The sequence below is a fragment of the Halichoerus grypus genome, chromosome 1, assembly GCF_964656455.1.
Source record: "Halichoerus grypus chromosome 1, mHalGry1.hap1.1, whole genome shotgun sequence".
Taxonomy (NCBI): domain Eukaryota; kingdom Metazoa; phylum Chordata; class Mammalia; order Carnivora; family Phocidae; genus Halichoerus; species Halichoerus grypus.
Window position 1 is genome coordinate 69,997,774 of NC_135712.1, and position 12,796 is coordinate 70,010,569.

General features: G+C 50.9%; 1 protein-coding gene across 1 annotated transcript in view; it reads right to left on the reverse strand.

Moving 5' to 3' along the window:
- Positions 1-12,796, reverse strand: part of MUC4 (mucin 4, cell surface associated) — a 59,625-nt gene that overhangs the window by 15,407 nt on the left and 31,422 nt on the right. The window contains exons 2-6 of the mRNA XM_078059010.1: positions 5,501-5,634; positions 4,445-4,609; positions 4,055-4,210; positions 2,956-3,086; positions 1,261-1,349 (exon numbers count right to left, since the gene is read on the reverse strand). Of these exons, the coding sequence (XP_077915136.1) occupies positions 1,261-1,349; positions 2,956-3,086; positions 4,055-4,210; positions 4,445-4,609; positions 5,501-5,634 (675 nt within the window). The remainder of the gene's footprint in view (positions 1-1,260; positions 1,350-2,955; positions 3,087-4,054; positions 4,211-4,444; positions 4,610-5,500; positions 5,635-12,796) is intronic.

Below are 12,796 nucleotides of genomic sequence, written 5' to 3' on the forward strand. Positions count from 1 at the left end.
AGAAGCCAGCTGGGGGCTTGCTCCAGCTCTGTGAGGCTGAGGAAGCGTCCTCTGTGCCCGGAGGCCATCCTTGGAAGGGAGAAGTAACTGGGAGAAGAAACCCTGATGGGGGCTTGAATTTAAATTGACTTTTAACTCTAAGTTACATACTGCCCACCCCAACAGCCAGGAGTGAGAAGGGGGCTCAGAGTCCAAAAAGACACAACAGGACATAACGTATTGGATTTGGGCCCTGTTCCCACACAAAAGAAGAAATTATCAAGATAACTATAATTTGTTAAGGTTTTGAAAAAATAATTATTGTTTATGATTATCTGTTCACATATCTTCTCTACAATGGCCTGATATCATGGGAAACAAATCAGATCTTCTTCCCCAAAACGCGCACACACACACACACACACACACACACTATCATATTGTGCCCCCTAGGTCACAAGCAGATGCATCTTGATAGAAGGCCCCGAATCTGACAGGGCAGTTCTCTCCACAAGATGGCACCCATGACTTGACTTAGCTTCTGTTTGCCAAATGTTCTTGTCACAGAGCAAATAGAAGTCGATTTATGCTTCACAATCTACATGGCTGATTTCTAATGCTAAACTGTCCTTCATTCTACTCACATTTTGGGAACTATAATTTCTGTCCTGTTGGGCCTGTGGACAATAGACTGAGTCATGTCCCATGGGGTCTCCTGATACTGAAGCACTGGCCTTCTTAACGGAGTGAGAGCTATTTGAGAGCAAATATAGTCAGTCTTTTTCCTTTTTCTCCCCCCCTTCATATTTCTGGCTCTTAGCACACAGCAGATGCTCAATAAATGATGATTGGCTGAATGTCAGACTTCTGGACCTCCCCTTGGTAGATTCCTTTCGGGGATCTCATCAGGGTTCTCTTTCCAGCTCTGGGACAGGACACCTGGAGTACTATCCTAACTGCCCATTCATATCCCCCTACCTCCTGCCATAGTCCTGTCCTCACTTCCAGGATCTGGGCCCCCACCGAGAGACCTGGGCTTGGCTCATCCCAGGGAGGGGACATAGCCCCAGCTGGGACTGTACTGTGTGAGGGTGCAGAAGACACCAGATGCCCCCGGGTAGTGCCAAGTCCTGGTTACACCTGGGGGTCAGACTGTGTGGGGACACCCTCTGGGGTGGTGGAGATGCTAGAGAGCTGCCTCGCTAGGACTCTCATGGCTCATGGAGTCGAGGACAGAGAGGATTTGAGTCCAGCTCACGTGCGAAGAGGTGGCGCTTTTACCTGAGTTGGAATTCAGGAATTGGTCCGGTAGATACTTCTGCCACATTGGCTGGGATGTCAGTGGGCTGTTTTCAAAATGCCCATCTCCACTGCGGGCAAAGGAAAGAATCGCACGCCTGTCACACACGGAATCTTTCCCCTCAGTCAGTAAGTTATACATTCATCCAGCCAGTTGGACAGACAGTCACTCAGTCCCGGTAGTCATCAGATCCCGGTCAGTTACGTAGTCAGTTCATCAGCCAGCCAGCATCTCTGACTCCCAGCAGCCAGCAGGAGAGGGCAGAGATGGGGGCAAAGGGTGGGAAAGCTCTGATTTATTCCACATCTGACTGCTAACTGCAAGAAGCTGGTCATGAGACAGGGGTGCGGACACAACAGAGTTCAGGCCTCCTTCTGATGAGTTTCCCTTCAACAGGGCATTGGACAGAGGGCTGGGTAGGGGACCGTATGTCGTGATGCTAAGAGCCAGTCTCTGCACTTAGACGGGCATAGATTCCATGCCTGATTCCAGCACTGAGTAGCACAGTAGCCATGAGCAAACTGCTTCATCTCTTTGGTTCTCAGTTTTCACAACGGTAGAAAAGAGACAACAGTAGCACACGCCTCGCGGTGTGGTGGGGATTAAATGCAGTAACATCTGTAGACCCCTCAGAACTGAGTGAGGACCTGATACAATGGGTGCATACCCCTCGGTGTTGAGGTTCATGGCGCTGCTCCAGGAAAAGGGAAATCTGGTATGTGCCTCTGAGCAGTGACTCCTGACCTTTCCTCCTCTCTGCCACAGGACAGGCAAGGCACACAGGTGTGACACCTTCCGACGGCTACTCAGGAGGGTGGGAAATCCCTAGCTAGTTGGATAATTCCACTCCTTTCTCTTTCACAGCACATCAAAAAGCAAGGGAAAGCAATGGAATTATAGGGGCAACCCTGAACACCATCTAAGAGAATTTATAGCAATGACCAGTAACAAATTACATGTGACCTTCACAACTGATTACACACACCAGCATCTGGAAATACTGTGGTTGAGAACTGTTTGTCAGAGACTGAGTCACCTTCACACACAGGAATCCACGGCCCCGTCTGCGGCTCCCTCCCTCCACTCTCTGTCTTTCCCACTGACCCCACACAAGCTGTTGGTGCCCCTGGGTGAGGGGCTAATGCTCAGCAGAAGTCAGGAAGGCAGATTTCAGCCTCAAATATCTGGGTGCAAGTTCCTGTTTTGCCACTTCCATCTCTGTGACTTTGGGCAATTACGGATCTATTTTTACCTCAGTTTTCTTATCTGTAGAATGGGTAGTAAAGGGTATCTCCTTCATGGGTTGTTGTGATAATTAAATGAAATAATGCAAGTTAAGTAGTTAGTGTAATAAATGTTGGCTGTTATTATGATACTTGAGAGGTCAAGAGAGGTTGGCTAATGTCAGTAGAAATCAGAGAAGTCAGAGCTCTGGGAATTATTAGGAAGCATGCGGATTAGGTTGGGAGACAGAATGGCCAGGTGAATGGGCATCTTTTAATTTGAAACAGCAAGAAGTGGGAGCTGGAGTTGGTGTGAGTTAGAAACATCAGCAAGAAGGACTCCTACCCTGTCCTGGGCAGGGGGGGGGGGGGAGGAGTGGGTGTGCAGCAGAAACCCCACCCTGCACCACTTCCTAGTATCTACTCGGTGTTGACCATCCGTCCCCATGCTACCTGGAGAAGCCCATGAGGACCGGGTTGCCTGGGCGCTGGCTCACATCCCACTGCATACCGCCACTTTGGTAAAGAAACAGGGCATAGGACCTGCTCCCGTCTGTGGAGAGGATGGCCTGGTAGGTGTTGGTCTGGAGGTCGGTTGGAGACAAACATAGGGTTGCCGGTGAGAGATCTGGGGTCTCCTCTCTGATGTCCCATCACCCTCCTCACCACCCTGCCCAGACACCCACATCATCTTTTCCTGGCTTCCCCAGAGCAAGTTTGGGATTGTGCAGGGCAGCTTTCACCCTGGGGGTCAAAGCACCTACCCTGGTGCTTCTGCCTTCTTTGTGACTTCTGTCCAGAGAGAGGTGATAAAGGGCTCTGGTTTCAGACCCAGTGAGAAGAGAGTTTGTGTGAAAAAGCTTCAGGACTTGGAAAGATTAGCCACCACCCCAGAGAGCCGAGAGAGGCCTATTCAGCTCCCTTGGGAATATTTTTAAGGACATTGTTCAAATGTCCCCTCAACCTGAATATTGTGGATGGACCACAGAGGTGACCCTGGAGGTTCTCTGAAGGCAGATGCCAAGCACTGCTTGTACAAAGCAGGTAACCAATGAACTTGTTGAACCAATGAAGAAGTGGCTTTAGACCACACACAAGGGCTGTAAGAGTCCCCAGAGGGAAGACTGAGGACACTGTGTGGGGTGACCATTGCCATTGGATGGTTTTGCAGCTGAGAGCCAGAGGTGGGAGTCAGAAAGCCTCAGTTCCAAGCCTGGCTTTGTCATTTGCTAGCTGGGTGACCTTGAGCAGCTGGCTTAACCTCTCTAACCATTGTCTTCCTCATCTCTAAAATGTGGCTAATAATATCAGGTTGAGCCATATAAAATTGCCAACAGCCAGCCATTTTTTACTTTAAAAAATTCCATTTCCTATGTTTCAACCCAATGAGTACTAGGTGAGTGCTCAGCAAACAGGGTCGGGGTGAGGAGGTGCTATAACCTGCAATCTGTCCCTGAGTCAGAGCACATGTTAGAAGAGTGACCCCTGCCTAGAGCTCTAGGATGTCTGACTTCCAGATGGTTCACAGGGAGCTGTCCATTGGTCCACTCACCCCGAAGGTCCACCGGGCGGGATAGGCAGGGGCATTGACCCACGTGACCTTTAGAGTCCACCTAGCTTTGTAGCTCCAGGTGTATGTGAACTTTTTAATCCAAGACTCCACCTGCCACAGTAGCTGGTTGTGTTCATCATAAAGCGTCTCATATTCCTAGGAAAGGAAGGCAAATAAGACAAGGAAATGAGGGTCCCACCACAGGTCTTCTCATGGTTGTGAACGCGTATTCCCGAGTCTATGTAACCGTCCTGCTCTGTTTGCTCCTGCCCCCCATATTTAAACATCACCCCCTGCCCACACGGAGCCCGGGCACACCCCCCACATAGCCCTTTGTCTCTTCTTGCTGGCTGCTGGGGAATCCTGAATGCTGGACTCGGAAAGGCTCACCTGGTAAAATATGGTTCCCTGGCCACTGGAAAAATCAGCATCGTCCCAGAATGGAGCCACCAGGGCCACAGAGTCCGAGCCTGTGAAGCCTCTAGCGGGGGGATTGGGGTAGGAGAAAATCTGGTACTCTGACTCCGGGAAAATGATCTGGCCATTATCTGTGAACTGGGCACAAAGGTTCTTCTGGTTAGTGTTTAGGGAGGGAGGGAGGGAGAAAACATCCCAGCCTTGGGCCAGCTCCTCAGAAGTGTGACCCCCAAGGACCTCTCTGGGTAGAACTGTAGAGATGTCAACAACTTCGGCAAGGTTATCTCATTCCTCTCGCTGCCTGCTGGGAGAGCCCCTTTTACATAGTTCTCACACAAATGCTCTTCAGCTGCGGGACATTCCTCTCTTTTAAGTCCTTCCTGACATGGTAGGTTTTGCCCTGCCTCAGCGGCCAACCCCATCTACAGACAGGCCCATCACAGAGCAGAGCCCTCTGGGTGAGTCCCCGCAGAGCCATCCTGAGGCTCCCTCCACATCTGAAGGGGCTAAGAGGATTGCTACCCTCAGTCCCATCGCTGTGTTGCCCTATCTTAGTGTGTCCTGCCCCAGGACCCACCCCCGCCACTGAGGCCTGCAGGGTCCATGACTGCCATTCCGACTCTCCTCCAGGACGAGCCAGGATATATTCATAGAAAATGTAAACAACATTAAAAGGCGGTTTCCCAAGTAGAGCTTCCTACCCATAAAAAGGCCCTGAAAACAGTGGAGAGCTTACTAGGTCCCCAGACCTCTCTACTGAGGTAAAGACACTCTTGTCCATGAGGGTAGGGGGGCCTTGCCTAGGTCCCAGTCATCCTCGGCTGTCCCCCTGGCATCAAAGAGCGTAAATGCAAACTGCGCCAGGGGCAGGGAGGCAGTAGGTGCCTAAGAAGTGTTGCTTGTTCCATTCTCCCTTCCTCTGGGCCATGGTCATGGTCACAGGGCCATTTCCAAGCCCTGGAGAGAGAAGCAGAGTCTGGGGATCGAAGGTCATGGGTCCTGCCCTTTGGGCTGCAGCTGGGGACTCACATAGAGGTAGTCCCTGAGAGAGGAGCCAAGAGGGAAGCCAATCTGGGGCTTGAAGAGCGGCGAGGTGAAGTCCACAGTCCTCTTGACGAACTCCTGGTCTCCAACACGTGGCCCATAGGGAAAGAGGGAAACACCTGGGCCAGTACAAAGAAGGGCAGGAAATTCTCACGGGTCCTGACTTCCTTAGGCCTGACAGAGAGCTTCCCCCAAGCTGCTCCTCCACCCAACTGGGAGCCCTGAAGGACTCCTCTGTCCCCTTCTCCACTTGCATTTAACCCATCTCTTCATTTTTGACCCTTCAGTGGGAACTCTCATCCTTTACCATTTTGAAGAAAAACAGGTCCTGCTGTCAGAATACCAACAAGTTATTCTGCACCTGTTATGATGCTCGTAATTCTCTCAAGGGTTCAAAGACAAAACTCCAATGTTGTGAAGATCAGTAATTGAAATACCATTTCATAGAATGAGACTTGTTTCCTAAGATGGGATTCCTCTAGATACACTGGAGGACCCCCCAGAATTTGTCCTTGGACCCCTTAGAAGTCCATGGGCTCTCGTCCGAGAAAGCTTGTCCTAAATATTTCTCAAATGGATCTCCTCCTTTCTTTGGAGCCCTCTCCTGGTTTGCTTAGAATACCACAGCGGTCTATATACAGCTCTCCTGGCCTCCTGCAAATTCATCCAAAACCCCAAACCCCACAGGACCATTCATAAATACAGATCTAACCATGTCCTTCCTGGTTCCCTCACATGACAGCCTCATTTCTCAATACTCTTCACCTTGTTTCCAGCACCCTCAAGTGCTTTGAGGATATCCTCCCCATGCAATACTGGGACTACTTTTCATGTCTACACCTTTATTCCTGCTCTTCAAGTCCTCCTGCCTGCTTGGCATGCTTCCCCTTCCCTAGCTCCTATTCATTCTTTCCAGGAAGCCTCCTCTTCACCTTGAGCACACCTTGCATCCCCTAGGGGCCTTCCACTGTGCATGCGTAACACCTTACATTTATTCCTCTAATTGCACCTATCAAGGCAGGAGATCTGTGTCCTACTAAATAACACCTTGATCATTTCTTATCTCCACCTCCTAGCCCAATGCCATGTACAAAGCCAGCCCTCAGCACCCAACTCTGATGCTGTCTCATAGTCCCCTGTGAGAGCTTACGACCTAAGAGAGCAGTCTATGAGCAAGCAGGCTAAGACTGAGTATTCAGTTACATCACCCTTCTAAAGGGGATATGGGAGCACCTGGACTTCCCATGGCCCAGATGAGGTAGTAGAGATATCCACAGAACCAGCTCCCCCAGCTACCCAAAAGGGCCCTCACTGGTAGATCTAATCAAGCTGCCATAACTATAGCATCCACATCTAGCTCAATATTCTCCATCCCAGAGTGGAGGGACCCCAGACCTAAAGAACCACTTAACCTTTCTCGGGCTTGATAGGGACTGGAGCAGCTGTTGAGTGTGCGCCTGTGGACGTTCTAGGAGACAAGGTTGTACGGGTCTGGGAGGTTGTTGACGGTAGTGATGGTGTTGTCCTTCTCTGGCTGCCTATCCTCAGTGAGGTTGTGATTGTTCCTGGGCATGCAGGGAGAGAAAACTTGAGTGGGTCTTATAGTCAGAAGGGAGCAGAATCAAAGAGAGTCACAGACTTCAGGAGCTGGGGGAGACAGCTAGAAACTCTCTTGTCTATCTTCTGGCCACACCCAAACTGCTCCCTGCACATAAGCAACAGTCTTCTGGGGTAGAGGGAAAGATGACCCATCACTCACCTCATTCCCACTCACTTCATCTTCTTGTGGACCTCCGCTCGATGCTAGCCTGGTAATGCTAACTTACCATCTTCTCTCAAACACCGCTCTAGGCTGAACTGAGCCAATGGGGCTACCCTGAGAGACCAAGATGCTGGAGTCCCCACATACCTGATGTCTGAGTCTTTACAGAGGAGCTTGATGATCCTGTGGATGGTGGGAAAGTGCTAGTAATAGACAGAGGAGTAGAGGGACCTGTGAATAGGGTGGTGGAGCTCCCAGCGACTGCAAAGCCAGGGGCTGATTGAGAAAATGAAGAATTATTAGTTGAACTATAGAAATTTGATATGGTCTGAACTGTGTCCCTATTACCAAAGGGAGTAGTATCAGAGAAAGAACGGACTGTGGATGGATGCATGACATCTGGCCCAGATGAAAGTTTGTGCCTCAAACTGGAAGATGACACGGACCTGGCTGTGTCCTGCGAAATGTCTTCTGTAGCACTGTGTTCACGTACAGAGGAAGAAGGACTAGAGGGTATCATTGGTGACAGAGTGCTAGTTTAAGATTCTCTGCTGGTCTCCATGGTCTGACTGGTGTGGTCCTGAGAAAATGCTATTGTCTCTGGAGCAGAAGTGAAGGAAGAGTGTGCTGGTGAGGGTTCCTCTACTTCAGTTGTCACGGAGCCTGATGAGGTGACTGGAGTAAACCTTCGAGGATCAGGTTGTGGCATGTGATTTGTGTTGCCTCCTATAATGTCTGCTGAAGTTGGTGTTGTGGGGACCTATGAGGTCATGGGGGGTATGCGGCTTACACTAGAAGAGGATGAAAACTCACCTGTGGAGGCCGATGACGTGGGCATATCTAATGTTGTGGAAGGCTTACGGCTGACACTGGAAGGAGATGAAGTGCTTGCTGCCCCAGAGGTGGCTGTGTCCTGGGAAATGTCGTCTGTAGGAGAGTATCCACTTACAGAGGATGAAAGAGTAGAGGTGGTCACTGGTGAGAGAGGACTGGTTTGAGATTCTCTGCTGGTCTCCATGGTCTGACTGCTGTGGGCCTGAAATGATGCTGTTGTCTCTGGAGCAGAAGTGAAGGAAGAGTGTGCTTCTGAGGGTCCCGTTTGTCCAGTTGTCACTGAGTTTGTTGAGGTGACTGGAGTAAAACTTCCCGTTTCAGGTTGTCGTGTGTATTTTGTGGTTCCTCCTCTAATGTCTGTTGAAACTGGTGTTGTGGGGACCTCTGAGGTCGTGGGAGGTGCATTGCTTACACTAGAAGAATATGAAATCTCCCCTGTGGGGGCCGATGACCTGGGCATTTCTGACGTTCTGGAAGGCTTATGGCTGACACTGGAAGGAGATGAAGTGCTTGCTGCCCCAGAGGTGGCTGTGTCCTGGGAAATGTCGTCCGTAGGAGAGTATCCAGTTACAGATGATGAAAGAGTAGAGGTGGTCACTGGTGAGTGAGTGCTGGTTTGAGATTCTCTGCTGGTCTCCATGGTCTGACTGCTGTGGTCCTGAGATGATGCAGTTGTCTCTGGAGCAGAAGTGAAGGAAGAGTGTGCTGCTGAGGGTCCCGTTTGTCCAGTTGTCACTGAGTTTGTTGAGGTGACTGGAGTAAAACTTCCTGTTGCAGATTGTGTCATGTGTTTTGTGTCTCTACCTGTAATGTCTGCTGAAACTGGTGTTGTGGGGGCCTCTGAGGTCATGAGAGGTGTGTTGCTTACACCAGAAGAGGAGGACATGTCACCCGTGGAGGCCGATGACGTGGGCATATATGATGTTGTGGAAGGCTTACGGCTGACACTGGAAGGAGATGAAGTGCTTGTTGCCCCAGAGGTGGCTGTGCCCTGGGCAATGCGGTCCGTACGAGTGGATCCACTTACAGGGGATGCAGGAGTTGAGGTGGTCACTGGCGAGAGAGGGCTGGTTTGAGATTCTCTGCTGGTGTCCATGGTCTGACTGGTGCGGGCCTGAGATGATGCTGTCATCTCTAGAGCGGAAGTAAAGTAAGAGTGTGCTGGTGAGGGTGCCTCTGGTTCAGTTGTCACGGAGACTGTTGAGGTGACTGGAGTAAAACTTCCTGTTGCAGATTGTGTCATGTTTTTTGTGTCTCTACCTGTAATGTCTGTCGAAGTTGGTGTTGTGGGGACCTCTGAGGTCATCAGAGGTGTGTTACTTACACTAGAAGAGGATGACATGTCACCTGTGGAGGCCGATGTCGTGGGCATTTCTGACGTTGTGGAAGGCTTACGGCTGACACTGGAAGGAGATGAAGTGCTTGCTGCCCCAGAGGTGGCTGTGTCCCGGGAAATGTCATCTATAGGAGTGTACCCACTTACAGAGGATGAAAGAGTTGAGGTGGTCACTGGTGAGTGAGTGCTGGTTTGAGATTCTCTGCTGGTCTTCATGGTCTGACTGCTGTGGTCCTGAGATGATGCAGTTGTCTCTGGAGCAGAAGTGAAGGAAGAGTGTGCTGTTGACGGTGACTTTTGTCCGGTTGTCCTGGAGACTGTTGAGGTGACTGGAGTAAAACTTCCCATGTCAGGTTGTCGCATGTGATTTGTGTTTCCTCCTGGAATGTCTGCTGAAACTGGTGTTGTGGGGGCCTCTGAGGTCATGAGAGGTGTGTTGCTTACACCAGAAGAGGATGACATGTCACCCGTGGAGGCCGATGACGTGGGCATATATGATGTTGTGGAAGGCTTACGGCTGACACTGGAAGGAGATGAAGGGCTTGTTGCCCCAGAGGTGGCTGTGCCCTGGGCAATGCGGTCCGTACGAGTGGATCCACTTACAGGGGATGCAGGAGTTGAGGTGGTCACTGGCGAGAGAGGGCTGGTTTGAGATTCTCTGCTGGTGTCCATGGTCTGACTGGTGCGGGCCTGAGATGATGCTGTCATCTCTAGAGCGGAAGTAAAGTAAGAGTGTGCTGGTGAGGGTGCCTCTGGTTCAGTTGTCACGGAGACTGTTGAGGTGACTGGAGTAAAACTTCCTGTTGCAGATTGTGTCATGTTTTTTGTGTCTCTACCTGTAATGTCTGTCGAAGTTGGTGTTGTGGGGACCTCTGAGGTCATCAGAGGTGTGTTACTTACACTAGAAGAGGATGACATGTCACCTGTGGAGGCCGATGTCGTGGGCATTTCTGACGTTGTGGAAGGCTTACGGCTGACACTGGAAGGAGATGAAGTGCTTGCTGCCCCAGAGGTGGCTGTGTCCCGGGAAATGTCATCTATAGGAGTGTACCCACTTACAGAGGATGAAAGAGTTGAGGTGGTCACTGGTGAGTGAGTGCTGGTTTGAGATTCTCTGCTGGTCTTCATGGTCTGACTGCTGTGGTCCTGAGATGATGCAGTTGTCTCTGGAGCAGAAGTGAAGGAAGAGTGTGCTGTTGACGGTGACTTTTGTCCGGTTGTCCTGGAGACTGTTGAGGTGACTGGAGTAAAACTTCCCATGTCAGGTTGTCGCATGTGATTTGTGTTTCCTCCTGGAATGTCTGCTGAAACTGGTGTTGTGGGGGCCTCTGAGGTCATGAGAGGTGTGTTGCTTACACCAGAAGAGGATGACATGTCACCCGTGGAGGCCGATGACGTGGGCATATATGATGTTGTGGAAGGCTTACGGCTGACACTGGAAGGAGATGAAGGGCTTGTTGCCCCAGAGGTGGCTGTGCCCTGGGCAATGCGGTCCGTACGAGTGGATCCACTTACAGGGGATGCAGGAGTTGAGGTGGTCACTGGCGAGAGAGGGCTGGTTTGAGATTCTCTGCTGGTGTCCATGGTCTGACTGGTGCGGGCCTGAGATGATGCTGTCATCTCTAGAGCGGAAGTAAAGTAAGAGTGTGCTGGTGAGGGTGCCTCTGGTTCAGTTGTCACGGAGACTGTTGAGGTGACTGGAGTAAAACTTCCTGTTGCAGATTGTGTCATGTTTTTTGTGTCTCTACCTGTAATGTCTGTCGAAGTTGGTGTTGTGGGGACCTCTGAGGTCATCAGAGGTGTGTTACTTACACTAGAAGAGGATGACATGTCACCTGTGGAGGCCGATGTCGTGGGCATTTCTGACGTTGTGGAAGGCTTACGGCTGACACTGGAAGGAGATGAAGTGCTTGCTGCCCCAGAGGTGGCTGTGTCCCGGGAAATGTCATCTATAGGAGTGTACCCACTTACAGAGGATGAAAGAGTTGAGGTGGTCACTGGTGAGTGAGTGCTGGTTTGAGATTCTCTGCTGGTCTTCATGGTCTGACTGCTGTGGTCCTGAGATGATGCAGTTGTCTCTGGAGCAGAAGTGAAGGAAGAGTGTGCTGTTGACGGTGACTTTTGTCCGGTTGTCCTGGAGACTGTTGAGGTGACTGGAGTAAAACTTCCCATGTCAGGTTGTCGCATGTGATTTGTGTTTCCTCCTGGAATGTCTGCTGAAACTGGTGTTGTGGGGGCCTCTGAGGTCATGAGAGGTGTGTTGCTTACACCAGAAGAGGATGACATGTCACCCGTGGAGGCCGATGACGTGGGCATATATGATGTTGTGGAAGGCTTACGGCTGACACTGGAAGGAGATGAAGGGCTTGTTGCCCCAGAGGTGGCTGTGCCCTGGGCAATGCGGTCCGTACGAGTGGATCCACTTACAGGGGATGCAGGAGTTGAGGTGGTCACTGGCGAGAGAGGGCTGGTTTGAGATTCTCTGCTGGTGTCCATGGTCTGACTGGTGCGGGCCTGAGATGATGCTGTCATCTCTAGAGCGGAAGTAAAGTAAGAGTGTGCTGGTGAGGGTGCCTCTGGTTCAGTTGTCACGGAGACTGTTGAGGTGACTGGAGTAAAACTTCCTGTTGCAGATTGTGTCATGTTTTTTGTGTCTCTACCTGTAATGTCTGTCGAAGTTGGTGTTGTGGGGACCTCTGAGGTCATCAGAGGTGTGTTACTTACACTAGAAGAGGATGACATGTCACCTGTGGAGGCCGATGTCGTGGGCATTTCTGACGTTGTGGAAGGCTTACGGCTGACACTGGAAGGAGATGAAGTGCTTGCTGCCCCAGAGGTGGCTGTGTCCCGGGAAATGTCATCTATAGGAGTGTATCCACTTACAGAGGATGAAAGAGTTGAGGTGGTCACTGGTGAGTGAGTGCTGGTTTGAGATTCTCTGCTGGTCTTCATGGTCTGACTGCTGTGGTCCTGAGATGATGCAGTTGTCTCTGGAGCAGAAGTGAAGGAAGAGTGTGCTGTTGACGGTGACTTTTGTCTGGTTGTCCTGGAGACTGTTGAGGTGACTGGAGTAAAACTTCCCATGTCAGGTTGTCGCATGTGATTTGTGTTTCCTCCTGGAATGTCTGCTGAAACTGGTGTTGTGGGGGCCTCTGAGGTCATGAGAGGTGTGTTGCTTACACCAGAAGAGGATGACATGTCACCCGTGGAGGCCGATGACGTGGGCATATATGATGTTGTGGAAGGCTTACGGCTGACACTGGAAGGAGATGAAGTGCTTGTTGCCCCAGAGGTGGCTGTGCCCTGGGCAATGCGGTCCGTACGAGTGGATCCACTTACAGGGGATGCA